General features: G+C 44.4%; 1 protein-coding gene across 2 annotated transcripts in view; it reads left to right on the top strand.

Annotated features, from left to right (window-relative positions):
• Window positions 1–18,570, top strand: part of LOC129383791 (uncharacterized) — a 38,373-nt gene that overhangs the window by 5,637 nt on the left and 14,166 nt on the right. For both annotated transcript variants that reach the window (XM_055068649.2, XM_055068648.1), the window contains one exon: window positions 890–911. In XM_055068649.2, the coding sequence (XP_054924624.1) occupies window positions 890–911 (22 nt within the window). The remainder of the gene's footprint in view (window positions 1–889; window positions 912–18,570) is intronic.

The following is an 18,570-nucleotide window of genomic DNA, read 5'->3' as shown; positions in this document are numbered from 1 at the left end:
TATCGCGAAAGAAACTCTGTAAAATGCGGCTTTCGCAAATTTTGGCAGCAGCGAATGAGTTATGAGCGTGACGAGTTGTACGAGTTGTGGGTTTCAGGGTTTCGATACATTTTCTATGATAGAAAATCTGAGAAGCTGGGCTTCAATCGAAGTTCGCACTTTTTTTCTCAACATCGGTGAATAATTGAGGTAAAAAGAGAAAGACAGAAAGTTGTTGACGATGAGGTCGAAAAATCTTTGCGAATGAACACAAACAGTTAATACTCCTCAAAGTCTCAAATCCAGACTACTTTAGTGCAAGGAATTTGACGATAGTCTTCAGGGTATCACTTCGACGACGACGTTCCGGCCGATGTCCGAAGAGGACATTTTCGGGCAAAGGTTGATTGATGAAATTTGGTGAAAGCCGTGTTATTTTTTTTTTCATATTATACCGGTTTATGGAAAAATAAATGTCATAAATATAGAATTTTATAGGAATAGTACAGGCCTAACTGATTTAATACTTATAAAATAATATTTGAATACTTTGTATTCATTCATCCGGCATAAGGCAGTTGATTATTACTTGGCAAATGCTAAACATTTCCCCTTTTTTAATTAAACTGAAGGGTGTGTTTCGGCTTACTGGTATAGCTAGCGGTAATTACCAAGCGCGACCGAAAAGACACGTCAAATTCTGTGACCAGGCAGCACTGGTCCTTTCATTTTCTGGTTCCTCGTCTTTCTCTCGCGGCTCGGTAAATTGTGTACTGCATTTCCGTGTCCCTACCAATCGAAAATTATGTTCCTCATCGGCGCTCAATCCCGTTTGTTCCGTTCTTCGCTTCGCGCTGCATCTGCAATGTTAGTAGTATAGACTAAGACGAAGTACACTTTGCTGTTCCAGAAAGCCGAGTTGGAAGCGCGGGGTAAGTTTGACTCCTGCGTTTCCTCAGCACGCAAGCGTTTTATATTTGCGTATATAGTGCCAAAAAGTGAAGCCCAGAAACGATGTCGTGTAGCATTATGGAAGCAGACGATGTTATTTAGCATTAAAGAAGCAGACTACACTGTTTAGCATTAAAGAAGCAGACGATGCTGCGTGACATTACTGCAGCATTCAGAAGTTAGCACCGTATCTATGCATTTATGCGATCTTACATCTCTGTAAGGTGCCTTGTGGATGTCTCGCGCTGAAGATGCCCTCTCGGTGAGCGCATATTTCACCCCTCATCTTTTAAGAGGTCCAATACATACGAGCATTTGTCTAGCAAACCAGATTTTTTTCAAGGGAATTTTCCACGTCTCAGTAATTTCTCTCGTCGTATTCGAGTGCTGATTGCCGTGTTATAGTTTGTTAACGAAGCTTTCCCTCAAGTCTAAATATTTTAAGGCAGTTTTCCTAGCTTCTAAAGCCGCTCGAGTTCGCTCTTCTCCTTGAGCGGCCATTTTTCCTAGAAAGTATGCCTTCCAACTACTCTGCCCTTAAACTGGCTCTCTCAACTACTACACGCAGAGACAAAGCAACAGCGCGCGCATTAGATACCATAGATGAGATGAATATTTACAATTAGTATTAGGGTTAAAATTATATTCGAGTGCTGATTGCCGTGCTATCGTTTGCTAACGAAGCTTTCCCTCAAGTCTAAATATTTTAAGGCAGTTTGTCGTGTGCGTATCGTGGCTACGCACGCTTATATCGCATTCCGTTTCTCTACCACGGCTGCGCTTTAAAACCACGGCGCTGCAGTTTTTGCTTTTCTTTTCTTTCTTCTTCTCCGCCCTTAAACTGGCTCTCTTAACTGTACTACACGCAGAGACAAAGAAACAGCGCGCGAATGCGATCCCATAGATGAGATGAATATATATATATATATATATATATATATATATATATATATATATATATATATATATATATATATATATATATATATATATATATATATATATATATATATATATATATATATATATAGAAAACTATCAGTCATAGCTCTCGTAGTATAGCCCTCTGGGCCGTTTCCTTTTTTTTTTTCGAAAGTAGTCCTATTAGGGTTATTATAATTACACGAAGGTACTTCGCCCTCATCAGCAGCAGTCCTTGGTATAGTTATTCTGGCGGCTAGCTTCCCACGCTATGCGTGCCGCCATCGCACCTGGTTAAGCTTTTCCTAGACGCTAGAGCTATGCGTTGTCCGCGCAACCTTGAGCGATCGGAAAGCACGTTTCCCCCTCTTGGCCGGCGGAGAAGGGATGCTTCGTTCCGGCCGCGAAGCTCTCCACATCTCTGTAAGGTGCCTTGTGGATGTCTCGCGCTGAAGATGCCCTCTCGGTGAGCGCATATTTCACCCCTCATCTTTTAAGAGGTCCAATACATACGAGCATTTGTCTAGCAAACCAGATTTTTTTTCAAGGGAATTTTCCACGTCTCAGTAATTTCTCTCGTCGTATTCGAGTGCTGATTGCCGTGTTATAGTTTGTTAACGAAGCTTTCCCTCAAGTCTAAAAATTTTAAGGCAGTTTTCCTAGCCTCTAAAGCCGCTCGAGTTCGCTCTTCTCCTTGAGCGGCCATTTTTCCTAGAAAGTATGCCTTCCAACTACTCTGCCCTTAAACTGGCTCTCTCAACTACTACACGCAGAGACAAAGCAACAGCGCGCGCATTAGATACCATAGATGAGATGAATATTTACAATTAGTATTAGGGTTAAAATTATATTCGAGTGCTGATTGCCGTGCTATCGTTTGCTAACGAAGCTTTCCCTCAAGTCTAAATATTTTAAGGCAGTTTGTCGTGTGCGTATCGTGGCTACGCACGCTTATATCGCATTCCGTTTCTCTACCACGGCTGCGCTTTAAAACCACGGCGCTGCAGTTTTTGCTTTTCTTTTCTTTCTTCTTCTCCGCCCTTAAACTGGCTCTCTTAACTGTACTACACGCAGAGACAAAGAAACAGCGCGCGAATGCGATCCCATAGATGAGATGAATATATATATATATATATATATATATATATATATAGAAAACTATCAGTCATAGCTCTCGTAGTATAGCCCTCTGGGCCGTTTCCTTTTTTTTTTTCGAAAGTAGTCCTATTAGGGTTATTATAATTACACGAAGGTACTTCGCCCTCATCAGCAGCAGTCCTTGGTATAGTTATTCTGGCGGCTAGCTTCCCACGCTATGCGTGCCGCCATCGCACCTGGTTAAGCTTTTCCTAGACGCTAGAGCTATGCGTTGTCCGCGCAACCTTGAGCGATCGGAAAGCACGTTTCCCCCTCTTGGCCGGCGGAGAAGGGATGCTTCGTTCCGGCCGCGAAGCTCTCCACATCTCTGTAAGGTGCCTTGTGGATGTCTCGCGCTGAAGATGCCCTCTCGGTGAGCGCATATTTCACCCCTCATCTTTTAAGAGGTCCAATACATACGAGCATTTGTCTAGCAAACCAGATTTTTTTTTCAAGGGAATTTTCCACGTCTCAGTAATTTCTCTCGTCGTATTCGAGTGCTGATTGCCGTGTTATAGTTTGTTAACGAAGCTTTCCCTCAAGTCTAAATATTTTAAGGCAGTTTTCCTAGCCTCTAAAGCCGCTCGAGTTCGCTCTTCTCCTTGAGCGGCCATTTTTCCTAGAAAGTATGCCTTCCAACTACTCTGCCCTTAAACTGGCTCTCTCAACTACTACACGCAGAGACAAAGCAACAGCGCGCGCATTAGATACCATAGATGAGATGAATATTTACAATTAGTATTAGGGTTAAAATTATATTCGAGTGCTGATTGCCGTGCTATCGTTTGCTAACGAAGCTTTCCCTCAAGTCTAAATATTTTAAGGCAGTTTGTCGTGTGCGTATCGTGGCTACGCACGCTTATATCGCATTCCGTTTCTCTACCACGGCTGCGCTTTAAAACCACGGCGCTGCAGTTTTTGCTTTTCTTTTCTTTCTTCTTCTCCGCCCTTAAACTGGCTCTCTTAACTGTACTACACGCAGAGACAAAGAAACAGCGCGCGAATGCGATCCCATAGATGAGATGAATATATATATATATATATATATATATATATATATATATAGAAAACTATCAGTCATAGCTCTCGTAGTATAGCCCTCTGGGCCGTTTCCTTTTTTTTTTTCGAAAGTAGTCCTATTAGGGTTATTATAATTACACGAAGGTACTTCGCCCTCATCAGCAGCAGTCCTTGGTATAGTTATTCTGGCGGCTAGCTTCCCACGCTATGCGTGCCGCCATCGCACCTGGTTAAGCTTTTCCTAGACGCTAGAGCTATGCGTTGTCCGCGCAACCTTGAGCGATCGGAAAGCACGTTTCCCCCTCTTGGCCGGCGGAGAAGGGATGCTTCGTTCCGGCCGCGAAGCTCTCCACATCTCTGTAAGGTGCCTTGGGGATGTCTCGCGCTGAAGATGCCCTCTCGGTGAGCGCATATTTCACCCCTCATCTTTTAAGAGGTCCAATACATACGAGCATTTGTCTAGCAAACCAGATTTTTTTCAAGGGAATTTTCCACGTCTCAGTAATTTCTCTCGTCGTATTCGAGTGCTGATTGCCGTGTTATAGTTTGTTAACGAAGCTTTCCCTCAAGTCTAAATATTTTAAGGCAGTTTTCCTAGCCTCTAAAGCCGCTCGAGTTCGCTCTTCTCCTTGAGCGGCCATTTTTCCTAGAAAGTATGCCTTCCAACTACTCTGCCCTTAAACTGGCTCTCTCAACTACTACACGCAGAGACAAAGCAACAGCGCGCGCATTAGATACCATAGATGAGATGAATATTTACAATTAGTATTAGGGTTAAAATTATATTCGAGTGCTGATTGCCGTGCTATCGTTTGCTAACGAAGCTTTCCCTCAAGTCTAAATATTTTAAGGCAGTTTGTCGTGTGCGTATCGTGGCTACGCACGCTTATATCGCATTCCGTTTCTCTACCACGGCTGCGCTTTAAAACCACGGCGCTGCAGTTTTTGCTTTTCTTTTCTTTCTTCTTCTCCGCCCTTAAACTGGCTCTCTTAACTGTACTACACGCAGAGACAAAGAAACAGCGCGCGAATGCGATCCCATAGATGAGATGAATATATATATATATATATATATATATATATATATATATATATATATATATATAGAAAACTATCAGTCATAGCTCTCGTAGTATAGCCCTCTGGGCCGTTTCCTTTTTTTTTTTCGAAAGTAGTCCTATTAGGGTTATTATAATTACACGAAGGTACTTCGCCCTCATCAGCAGCAGTCCTTGGTATAGTTATTCTGGCGGCTAGCTTCCCACGCTATGCGTGCCGCCATCGCACCTGGTTAAGCTTTTCCTAGACGCTAGAGCTATGCGTTGTCCGCGCAACCTTGAGCGATCGGAAAGCACGTTTCCCCCTCTTGGCCGGCGGAGAAGGGATGCTTCGTTCCGGCCGCGAAGCTCTCCACATCTCTGTAAGGTGCCTTGGGGATGTCTCGCGCTGAAGATGCCCTCTCGGTGAGCGCATATTTCACCCCTCATCTTTTAAGAGGTCCAATACATACGAGCATTTGTCTAGCAAACCAGATTTTTTTCAAGGGAATTTTCCACGTCTCAGTAATTTCTCTCGTCGTATTCGAGTGCTGATTGCCGTGTTATAGTTTGTTAACGAAGCTTTCCCTCAAGTCTAAATATTTTAAGGCAGTTTTCCTAGCCTCTAAAGCCGCTCGAGTTCGCTCTTCTCCTTGAGCGGCCATTTTTCCTAGAAAGTATGCCTTCCAACTACTCTGCCCTTAAACTGGCTCTCTCAACTACTACACGCAGAGACAAAGCAACAGCGCGCGCATTAGATACCATAGATGAGATGAATATTTACAATTAGTATTAGGGTTAAAATTATATTCGAGTGCTGATTGCCGTGCTATCGTTTGCTAACGAAGCTTTCCCTCAAGTCTAAATATTTTAAGGCAGTTTGTCGTGTGCGTATCGTGGCTACGCACGCTTATATCGCATTCCGTTTCTCTACCACGGCTGCGCTTTAAAACCACGGCGCTGCAGTTTTTGCTTTTCTTTTCTTTCTTCTTCTCCGCCCTTAAACTGGCTCTCTTAACTGTACTACACGCAGAGACAAAGAAACAGCGCGCGAATGCGATCCCATAGATGAGATGAATATATATATATATATATATATATATATATATATATAGAAAACTATCAGTCATAGCTCTCGTAGTATAGCCCTCTGGGCCGTTTCCTTTTTTTTTTTCGAAAGTAGTCCTATTAGGGTTATTATAATTACACGAAGGTACTTCGCCCTCATCAGCAGCAGTCCTTGGTATAGTTATTCTGGCGGCTAGCTTCCCACGCTATGCGTGCCGCCATCGCACCTGGTTAAGCTTTTCCTAGACGCTAGAGCTATGCGTTGTCCGCGCAACCTTGAGCGATCGGAAAGCACGTTTCCCCCTCTTGGCCGGCGGAGAAGGGATGCTTCGTTCCGGCCGCGAAGCTCTCCACATCTCTGTAAGGTGCCTTGGGGATGGGGATGTCTCGCGCTGAAGATGCCCTCTCGGTGAGCGCATATTTCACCCCTCATCTTTTAAGAGGTCCAATACATACGAGCATTTGTCTAGCAAACCAGATTTTTTTCAAGGGAATTTTCCACGTCTCAGTAATTTCTCTCGTCGTATTCGAGTGCTGATTGCCGTGTTATAGTTTGTTAACGAAGCTTTCCCTCAAGTCTAAATATTTTAAGGCAGTTTTCCTAGCCTCTAAAGCCGCTCGAGTTCGCTCTTCTCCTTGAGCGGCCATTTTTCCTAGAAAGTATGCCTTCCAACTACTCTGCCCTTAAACTGGCTCTCTCAACTACTACACGCAGAGACAAAGCAACAGCGCGCGCATTAGATACCATAGATGAGATGAATATTTACAATTAGTATTAGGGTTAAAATTATATTCGAGTGCTGATTGCCGTGCTATCGTTTGCTAACGAAGCTTTCCCTCAAGTCTAAATATTTTAAGGCAGTTTGTCGTGTGCGTATCGTGGCTACGCACGCTTATATCGCATTCCGTTTCTCTACCACGGCTGCGCTTTAAAACCACGGCGCTGCAGTTTTTGCTTTTCTTTTCTTTCTTCTTCTCCGCCCTTAAACTGGCTCTCTTAACTGTACTACACGCAGAGACAAAGAAACAGCGCGCGAATGCGATCCCATAGATGAGATGAATATATATATATATATATATATATATATATATAGAAAACTATCAGTCATAGCTCTCGTAGTATAGCCCTCTGGGCCGTTTCCTTTTTTTTTTTCGAAAGTAGTCCTATTAGGGTTATTATAATTACACGAAGGTACTTCGCCCTCATCAGCAGCAGTCCTTGGTATAGTTATTCTGGCGGCTAGCTTCCCACGCTATGCGTGCCGCCATCGCACCTGGTTAAGCTTTTCCTAGACGCTAGAGCTATGCGTTGTCCGCGCAACCTTGAGCGATCGGAAAGCACGTTTCCCCCTCTTGGCCGGCGGAGAAGGGATGCTTCGTTCCGGCCGCGAAGCTCTCCACATCTCTGTAAGGTGCCTTGGGGATGTCTCGCGCTGAAGATGCCCTCTCGGTGAGCGCATATTTCACCCCTCATCTTTTAAGAGGTCCAATACATACGAGCATTTGTCTAGCAAACCAGATTTTTTTCAAGGGAATTTTCCACGTCTCAGTAATTTCTCTCGTCGTATTCGAGTGCTGATTGCCGTGTTATAGTTTGTTAACGAAGCTTTCCCTCAAGTCTAAATATTTTAAGGCAGTTTTCCTAGCCTCTAAAGCCGCTCGAGTTCGCTCTTCTCCTTGAGCGGCCATTTTTCCTAGAAAGTATGCCTTCCAACTACTCTGCCCTTAAACTGGCTCTCTCAACTACTACACGCAGAGACAAAGCAACAGCGCGCGCATTAGATACCATAGATGAGATGAATATTTACAATTAGTATTAGGGTTAAAATTATATTCGAGTGCTGATTGCCGTGCTATCGTTTGCTAACGAAGCTTTCCCTCAAGTCTAAATATTTTAAGGCAGTTTGTCGTGTGCGTATCGTGGCTACGCACGCTTATATCGCATTCCGTTTCTCTACCACGGCTGCGCTTTAAAACCACGGCGCTGCAGTTTTTGCTTTTCTTTTCTTTCTTCTTCTCCGCCCTTAAACTGGCTCTCTTAACTGTACTACACGCAGAGACAAAGAAACAGCGCGCGAATGCGATCCCATAGATGAGATGAATATATATATATATATATATATATATATATATATATATATATATAGAAAACTATCAGTCATAGCTCTCGTAGTATAGCCCTCTGGGCCGTTTCCTTTTTTTTTTTCGAAAGTAGTCCTATTAGGGTTATTATAATTACACGAAGGTACTTCGCCCTCATCAGCAGCAGTCCTTGGTATAGTTATTCTGGCGGCTAGCTTCCCACGCTATGCGTGCCGCCATCGCACCTGGTTAAGCTTTTCCTAGACGCTAGAGCTATGCGTTGTCCGCGCAACCTTGAGCGATCGGAAAGCACGTTTCCCCCTCTTGGCCGGCGGAGAAGGGATGCTTCGTTCCGGCCGCGAAGCTCTCCACATCTCTGTAAGGTGCCTTGGGGATGTCTCGCGCTGAAGATGCCCTCTCGGTGAGCGCATATTTCACCCCTCATCTTTTAAGAGGTCCAATACATACGAGCATTTGTCTAGCAAACCAGATTTTTTTCAAGGGAATTTTCCACGTCTCAGTAATTTCTCTCGTCGTATTCGAGTGCTGATTGCCGTGTTATAGTTTGTTAACGAAGCTTTCCCTCAAGTCTAAATATTTTAAGGCAGTTTTCCTAGCCTCTAAAGCCGCTCGAGTTCGCTCTTCTCCTTGAGCGGCCATTTTTCCTAGAAAGTATGCCTTCCAACTACTCTGCCCTTAAACTGGCTCTCTCAACTACTACACGCAGAGACAAAGCAACAGCGCGCGCATTAGATACCATAGATGAGATGAATATTTACAATTAGTATTAGGGTTAAAATTATATTCGAGTGCTGATTGCCGTGCTATCGTTTGCTAACGAAGCTTTCCCTCAAGTCTAAATATTTTAAGGCAGTTTGTCGTGTGCGTATCGTGGCTACGCACGCTTATATCGCATTCCGTTTCTCTACCACGGCTGCGCTTTAAAACCACGGCGCTGCAGTTTTTGCTTTTCTTTTCTTTCTTCTTCTCCGCCCTTAAACTGGCTCTCTTAACTGTACTACACGCAGAGACAAAGAAACAGCGCGCGAATGCGATCCCATAGATGAGATGAATATATATATATATATATATATATATATATATATATAGAAAACTATCAGTCATAGCTCTCGTAGTATAGCCCTCTGGGCCGTTTCCTTTTTTTTTTTCGAAAGTAGTCCTATTAGGGTTATTATAATTACACGAAGGTACTTCGCCCTCATCAGCAGCAGTCCTTGGTATAGTTATTCTGGCGGCTAGCTTCCCACGCTATGCGTGCCGCCATCGCACCTGGTTAAGCTTTTCCTAGACGCTAGAGCTATGCGTTGTCCGCGCAACCTTGAGCGATCGGAAAGCACGTTTCCCCCTCTTGGCCGGCGGAGAAGGGATGCTTCGTTCCGGCCGCGAAGCTCTCCACATCTCTGTAAGGTGCCTTGGGGATGTCTCGCGCTGAAGATGCCCTCTCGGTGAGCGCATATTTCACCCCTCATCTTTTAAGAGGTCCAATACATACGAGCATTTGTCTAGCAAACCAGATTTTTTTCAAGGGAATTTTCCACGTCTCAGTAATTTCTCTCGTCGTATTCGAGTGCTGATTGCCGTGTTATAGTTTGTTAACGAAGCTTTCCCTCAAGTCTAAATATTTTAAGGCAGTTTTCCTAGCCTCTAAAGCCGCTCGAGTTCGCTCTTCTCCTTGAGCGGCCATTTTTCCTAGAAAGTATGCCTTCCAACTACTCTGCCCTTAAACTGGCTCTCTCAACTACTACACGCAGAGACAAAGCAACAGCGCGCGCATTAGATACCATAGATGAGATGAATATTTACAATTAGTATTAGGGTTAAAATTATATTCGAGTGCTGATTGCCGTGCTATCGTTTGCTAACGAAGCTTTCCCTCAAGTCTAAATATTTTAAGGCAGTTTGTCGTGTGCGTATCGTGGCTACGCACGCTTATATCGCATTCCGTTTCTCTACCACGGCTGCGCTTTAAAACCACGGCGCTGCAGTTTTTGCTTTTCTTTTCTTTCTTCTTCTCCGCCCTTAAACTGGCTCTCTTAACTGTACTACACGCAGAGACAAAGAAACAGCGCGCGAATGCGATCCCATAGATGAGATGAATATATATATATATATATATATATATATATATATATAGAAAACTATCAGTCATAGCTCTCGTAGTATAGCCCTCTGGGCCGTTTCCTTTTTTTTTTTCGAAAGTAGTCCTATTAGGGTTATTATAATTACACGAAGGTACTTCGCCCTCATCAGCAGCAGTCCTTGGTATAGTTATTCTGGCGGCTAGCTTCCCACGCTATGCGTGCCGCCATCGCACCTGGTTAAGCTTTTCCTAGACGCTAGAGCTATGCGTTGTCCGCGCAACCTTGAGCGATCGGAAAGCACGTTTCCCCCTCTTGGCCGGCGGAGAAGGGATGCTTCGTTCCGGCCGCGAAGCTCTCCACATCTCTGTAAGGTGCCTTGGGGATGTCTCGCGCTGAAGATGCCCTCTCGGTGAGCGCATATTTCACCCCTCATCTTTTAAGAGGTCCAATACATACGAGCATTTGTCTAGCAAACCAGATTTTTTTCAAGGGAATTTTCCACGTCTCAGTAATTTCTCTCGTCGTATTCGAGTGCTGATTGCCGTGTTATAGTTTGTTAACGAAGCTTTCCCTCAAGTCTAAATATTTTAAGGCAGTTTTCCTAGCCTCTAAAGCCGCTCGAGTTCGCTCTTCTCCTTGAGCGGCCATTTTTCCTAGAAAGTATGCCTTCCAACTACTCTGCCCTTAAACTGGCTCTCTCAACTACTACACGCAGAGACAAAGCAACAGCGCGCGCATTAGATACCATAGATGAGATGAATATTTACAATTAGTATTAGGGTTAAAATTATATTCGAGTGCTGATTGCCGTGCTATCGTTTGCTAACGAAGCTTTCCCTCAAGTCTAAATATTTTAAGGCAGTTTGTCGTGTGCGTATCGTGGCTACGCACGCTTATATCGCATTCCGTTTCTCTACCACGGCTGCGCTTTAAAACCACGGCGCTGCAGTTTTTGCTTTTCTTTTCTTTCTTCTTCTCCGCCCTTAAACTGGCTCTCTTAACTGTACTACACGCAGAGACAAAGAAACAGCGCGCGAATGCGATCCCATAGATGAGATGAATATATATATATATATATATATATATATATATATATAGAAAACTATCAGTCATAGCTCTCGTAGTATAGCCCTCTGGGCCGTTTCCTTTTTTTTTTTCGAAAGTAGTCCTATTAGGGTTATTATAATTACACGAAGGTACTTCGCCCTCATCAGCAGCAGTCCTTGGTATAGTTATTCTGGCGGCTAGCTTCCCACGCTATGCGTGCCGCCATCGCACCTGGTTAAGCTTTTCCTAGACGCTAGAGCTATGCGTTGTCCGCGCAACCTTGAGCGATCGGAAAGCACGTTTCCCCCTCTTGGCCGGCGGAGAAGGGATGCTTCGTTCCGGCCGCGAAGCTCTCCACATCTCTGTAAGGTGCCTTGGGGATGTCTCGCGCTGAAGATGCCCTCTCGGTGAGCGCATATTTCACCCCTCATCTTTTAAGAGGTCCAATACATACGAGCATTTGTCTAGCAAACCAGATTTTTTTCAAGGGAATTTTCCACGTCTCAGTAATTTCTCTCGTCGTATTCGAGTGCTGATTGCCGTGTTATAGTTTGTTAACGAAGCTTTCCCTCAAGTCTAAATATTTTAAGGCAGTTTTCCTAGCCTCTAAAGCCGCTCGAGTTCGCTCTTCTCCTTGAGCGGCCATTTTTCCTAGAAAGTATGCCTTCCAACTACTCTGCCCTTAAACTGGCTCTCTCAACTACTACACGCAGAGACAAAGCAACAGCGCGCGCATTAGATACCATAGATGAGATGAATATTTACAATTAGTATTAGGGTTAAAATTATATTCGAGTGCTGATTGCCGTGCTATCGTTTGCTAACGAAGCTTTCCCTCAAGTCTAAATATTTTAAGGCAGTTTGTCGTGTGCGTATCGTGGCTACGCACGCTTATATCGCATTCCGTTTCTCTACCACGGCTGCGCTTTAAAACCACGGCGCTGCAGTTTTTGCTTTTCTTTTCTTTCTTCTTCTCCGCCCTTAAACTGGCTCTCTTAACTGTACTACACGCAGAGACAAAGAAACAGCGCGCGAATGCGATCCCATAGATGAGATGAATATATATATATATATATATATATATATATATATATAGAAAACTATCAGTCATAGCTCTCGTAGTATAGCCCTCTGGGCCGTTTCCTTTTTTTTTTTCGAAAGTAGTCCTATTAGGGTTATTATAATTACACGAAGGTACTTCGCCCTCATCAGCAGCAGTCCTTGGTATAGTTATTCTGGCGGCTAGCTTCCCACGCTATGCGTGCCGCCATCGCACCTGGTTAAGCTTTTCCTAGACGCTAGAGCTATGCGTTGTCCGCGCAACCTTGAGCGATCGGAAAGCACGTTTCCCCCTCTTGGCCGGCGGAGAAGGGATGCTTCGTTCCGGCCGCGAAGCTCTCCACATCTCTGTAAGGTGCCTTGGGGATGTCTCGCGCTGAAGATGCCCTCTCGGTGAGCGCATATTTCACCCCTCATCTTTTAAGAGGTCCAATACATACGAGCATTTGTCTAGCAAACCAGATTTTTTTCAAGGGAATTTTCCACGTCTCAGTAATTTCTCTCGTCGTATTCGAGTGCTGATTGCCGTGTTATAGTTTGTTAACGAAGCTTTCCCTCAAGTCTAAATATTTTAAGGCAGTTTTCCTAGCCTCTAAAGCCGCTCGAGTTCGCTCTTCTCCTTGAGCGGCCATTTTTCCTAGAAAGTATGCCTTCCAACTACTCTGCCCTTAAACTGGCTCTCTCAACTACTACACGCAGAGACAAAGCAACAGCGCGCGCATTAGATACCATAGATGAGATGAATATTTACAATTAGTATTAGGGTTAAAATTATATTCGAGTGCTGATTGCCGTGCTATCGTTTGCTAACGAAGCTTTCCCTCAAGTCTAAATATTTTAAGGCAGTTTGTCGTGTGCGTATCGTGGCTACGCACGCTTATATCGCATTCCGTTTCTCTACCACGGCTGCGCTTTAAAACCACGGCGCTGCAGTTTTTGCTTTTCTTTTCTTTCTTCTTCTCCGCCCTTAAACTGGCTCTCTTAACTGTACTACACGCAGAGACAAAGAAACAGCGCGCGAATGCGATCCCATAGATGAGATGAATATATATATATATATATATATATATATATATATATAGAAAACTATCAGTCATAGCTCTCGTAGTATAGCCCTCTGGGCCGTTTCCTTTTTTTTTTTCGAAAGTAGTCCTATTAGGGTTATTATAATTACACGAAGGTACTTCGCCCTCATCAGCAGCAGTCCTTGGTATAGTTATTCTGGCGGCTAGCTTCCCACGCTATGCGTGCCGCCATCGCACCTGGTTAAGCTTTTCCTAGACGCTAGAGCTATGCGTTGTCCGCGCAACCTTGAGCGATCGGAAAGCACGTTTCCCCCTCTTGGCCGGCGGAGAAGGGATGCTTCGTTCCGGCCGCGAAGCTCTCCACATCTCTGTAAGGTGCCTTGGGGATGTCTCGCGCTGAAGATGCCCTCTCGGTGAGCGCATATTTCACCCCTCATCTTTTAAGAGGTCCAATACATACGAGCATTTGTCTAGCAAACCAGATTTTTTTCAAGGGAATTTTCCACGTCTCAGTAATTTCTCTCGTCGTATTCGAGTGCTGATTGCCGTGTTATAGTTTGTTAACGAAGCTTTCCCTCAAGTCTAAATATTTTAAGGCAGTTTTCCTAGCCTCTAAAGCCGCTCGAGTTCGCTCTTCTCCTTGAGCGGCCATTTTTCCTAGAAAGTATGCCTTCCAACTACTCTGCCCTTAAACTGGCTCTCTCAACTACTACACGCAGAGACAAAGCAACAGCGCGCGCATTAGATACCATAGATGAGATGAATATTTACAATTAGTATTAGGGTTAAAATTATATTCGAGTGCTGATTGCCGTGCTATCGTTTGCTAACGAAGCTTTCCCTCAAGTCTAAATATTTTAAGGCAGTTTGTCGTGTGCGTATCGTGGCTACGCACGCTTATATCGCATTCCGTTTCTCTACCACGGCTGCGCTTTAAAACCACGGCGCTGCAGTTTTTGCTTTTCTTTTCTTTCTTCTTCTCCGCCCTTAAACTGGCTCTCTTAACTGTACTACACGCAGAGACAAAGAAACAGCGCGCGAATGCGATCCCATAGATGAGATGAATATATATATATATATATATATATATATATATATATAGAAAACTATCAGTCATAGCTCTCGTAGTATAGCCCTCTGGGCCGTTTCCTTTTTTTTTTTCGAAAGTAGTCCTATTAGGGTTATTATAATTACACGAAGGTACTTCGCCCTCATCAGCAGCAGTCCTTGGTATAGTTATTCTGGCGGCTAGCTTCCCACGCTATGCGTGCCGCCATCGCACCTGGTTAAGCTTTTCCTAGACGCTAGAGCTATGCGTTGTCCGCGCAACCTTGAGCGATCGGAAAGCACGTTTCCCCCTCTTGGCCGGCGGAGAAGGGATGCTTCGTTCCGGCCGCGAAGCTCTCCACATCTCTGTAAGGTGCCTTGGGGATGTCTCGCGCTGAAGATGCCCTCTCGGTGAGCGCATATTTCACCCCTCATCTTTTAAGAGGTCCAATACATACGAGCATTTGTCTAGCAAACCAGATTTTTTTCAAGGGAATTTTCCACGTCTCAGTAATTTCTCTCGTCGTATTCGAGTGCTGATTGCCGTGTTATAGTTTGTTAACGAAGCTTTCCCTCAAGTCTAAATATTTTAAGGCAGTTTTCCTAGCCTCTAAAGCCGCTCGAGTTCGCTCTTCTCCTTGAGCGGCCATTTTTCCTAGAAAGTATGCCTTCCAACTACTCTGCCCTTAAACTGGCTCTCTCAACTACTACACGCAGAGACAAAGCAACAGCGCGCGCATTAGATACCATAGATGAGATGAATATTTACAATTAGTATTAGGGTTAAAATTATATTCGAGTGCTGATTGCCGTGCTATCGTTTGCTAACGAAGCTTTCCCTCAAGTCTAAATATTTTAAGGCAGTTTGTCGTGTGCGTATCGTGGCTACGCACGCTTATATCGCATTCCGTTTCTCTACCACGGCTGCGCTTTAAAACCACGGCGCTGCAGTTTTTGCTTTTCTTTTCTTTCTTCTTCTCCGCCCTTAAACTGGCTCTCTTAACTGTACTACACGCAGAGACAAAGAAACAGCGCGCGAATGCGATCCCATAGATGAGATGAATATATATATATATATATATATATATATATATATATAGAAAACTATCAGTCATAGCTCTCGTAGTATAGCCCTCTGGGCCGTTTCCTTTTTTTTTTTCGAAAGTAGTCCTATTAGGGTTATTATAATTACACGAAGGTACTTCGCCCTCATCAGCAGCAGTCCTTGGTATAGTTATTCTGGCGGCTAGCTTCCCACGCTATGCGTGCCGCCATCGCACCTGGTTAAGCTTTTCCTAGACGCTAGAGCTATGCGTTGTCCGCGCAACCTTGAGCGATCGGAAAGCACGTTTCCCCCTCTTGGCCGGCGGAGAAGGGATGCTTCGTTCCGGCCGCGAAGCTCTCCACATCTCTGTAAGGTGCCTTGGGGATGTCTCGCGCTGAAGATGCCCTCTCGGTGAGCGCATATTTCACCCCTCATCTTTTAAGAGGTCCAATACATACGAGCATTTGTCTAGCAAACCAGATTTTTTTCAAGGGAATTTTCCACGTCTCAGTAATTTCTCTCGTCGTATTCGAGTGCTGATTGCCGTGTTATAGTTTGTTAACGAAGCTTTCCCTCAAGTCTAAATATTTTAAGGCAGTTTTCCTAGCCTCTAAAGCCGCTCGAGTTCGCTCTTCTCCTTGAGCGGCCATTTTTCCTAGAAAGTATGCCTTCCAACTACTCTGCCCTTAAACTGGCTCTCTCAACTACTACACGCAGAGACAAAGCAACAGCGCGCGCATTAGATACCATAGATGAGATGAATATTTACAATTAGTATTAGGGTTAAAATTATATTCGAGTGCTGATTGCCGTGCTATCGTTTGCTAACGAAGCTTTCCCTCAAGTCTAAATATTTTAAGGCAGTTTGTCGTGTGCGTATCGTGGCTACGCACGCTTATATCGCATTCCGTTTCTCTACCACGGCTGCGCTTTAAAACCACGGCGCTGCAGTTTTTGCTTTTCTTTTCTTTCTTCTTCTCCGCCCTTAAACTGGCTCTCTTAACTGTACTACACGCAGAGACAAAGAAACAGCGCGCGAATGCGATCCCATAGATGAGATGAATATATATATATATATATATATATATATATATATAGAAAACTATCAGTCATAGCTCTCGTAGTATAGCCCTCTGGGCCGTTTCCTTTTTTTTTTCGAAAGTAGTCCTATTAGGGTTATTATAATTACACGAAGGTACTTCGCCCTCATCAGCAGCAGTCCTTGGTATAGTTATTCTGGCGGCTAGCTTCCCACGCTATGCGTGCCGCCATCGCACCTGGTTAAGCTTTTCCTAGACGCTAGAGCTATGCGTTGTCCGCGCAACCTTGAGCGATCGGAAAGCACGTTTCCCCCTCTTGGCCGGCGGAGAAGGGATGCTTCGTTCCGGCCGCGAAGCTCTCCACATCTCTGTAAGGTGCCTTGGGGATGTCTCGCGCTGAAGATGCCCTCTCGGTGAGCGCATATTTCACCCCTCATCTTTTAAGAGGTCCAATACATACGAGCATTTGTCTAGCAAACCAGATTTTTTTCAAGGGAATTTTCCACGTCTCAGTAATTTCTCTCGTCGTATTCGAGTGCTGATTGCCGTGTTATAGTTTGTTAACGAAGCTTTCCCTCAAGTCTAAATATTTTAAGGCAGTTTTCCTAGCCTCTAAAGCCGCTCGAGTTCGCTCTTCTCCTTGAGCGGCCATTTTTCCTAGAAAGTATGCCTTCCAACTACTCTGCCCTTAAACTGGCTCTCTCAACTACTACACGCAGAGACAAAGCAACAGCGCGCGCATTAGATACCATAGATGAGATGAATATTTACAATTAGTATTAGGGTTAAAATTATATTCGAGTGCTGATTGCCGTGCTATCGTTTGCTAACGAAGCTTTCCCTCAAGTCTAAATATTTTAAGGCAGTTTGTCGTGTGCGTATCGTGGCTACGCACGCTTATATCGCATTCCGTTTCTCTACCACGGCTGCGCTTTAAAACCACGGCGCTGCAGTTTTTGCTTTTCTTTTCTTTCTTCTTCTCCGCCCTTAAACTGGCTCTCTTAACTGTACTACACGCAGAGACAAAGAAACAGCGCGCGAATGCGATCCCATAGATGAGATGAATATATATATATATATATATATATATATATATATAGAAAGTATGCCTTCCAACTACTCGGAATCAGCAAAAACCGACTATCGCGGACAACATGAGTCTCTTTCCACGTAAGTGTGAGGCTCAGAGGAGGAGCTGTGGCGCTTGAAAGTAGCCTGGGGCCTGACGAACCAACCGACTGAGCTATCTTTCCGGGCAACATCGAAGGGTCACGAGTTCAAATCACCTGTTATGTTCCGTTTTTTTTTTCCGCCCCTTTTTCTTTCTTTTTTTTTCTTTCCTTTAATGTCTTTTCCTTTATTTTATCACTGTACGGGAACCCTCCTAAAAAAAAAAAAAAAAATAGATATATATCTTCAAATATGTAAGGCCTCACATGTGCAGGTCATAAATACGAGGTTCTCTAGCCGAGTGCCATCCATGCGGTATAACCGAGCTCAGATTGGTCCACCTTGACTGACCAAGTAGGGCACCACTGTAGGTTAAATGAGGCGTACAACTCCTGCGGGACCCGCCGTGGTTGCTCAGTGGTTATGGTGTTAGACTGCTGAGCACGAGGTCGCGGGATCGGACCCCGACCACGGCGGCCGCATTTCGATGGGGGCGAAATGCGAAAACACCCGTGTACTTAGAATTAAGTGCACGTTAAAGAACCCCAGGTGGTCGAAATTTTCGGAGTCCTCCACTACGGCGTGCATAATCAGAAAGTGGTTTTGTCACGTAAAACCCCATAAATTAATTTTTAATTTAACTCCTACGGGGACGGTAGAGTATCCGTCTCCAGTGCAAGAGGACCGTGATTCAAATCCCGGTGCCGCGCTATTCTCCACCGGAAAATACAAAAAAAAAAAAAACCGTGTGTTGAGAAAATTGCACAAACAGGCCTGGAGTGCGGCCTGATCCCGGTGACCAGAACCGGTAACGCACTCTCTCACCAGAGCAGGATTGGC

The sequence above is a fragment of the Dermacentor andersoni genome, chromosome 9 (assembly GCF_023375885.2).
Source record: "Dermacentor andersoni chromosome 9, qqDerAnde1_hic_scaffold, whole genome shotgun sequence".
Lineage (NCBI taxonomy): Eukaryota > Metazoa > Arthropoda > Arachnida > Ixodida > Ixodidae > Dermacentor > Dermacentor andersoni.
The sequence above is the reverse complement of the archived record's forward strand: the minus strand, read 5'-3'. Positions and strand labels throughout refer to the sequence as shown.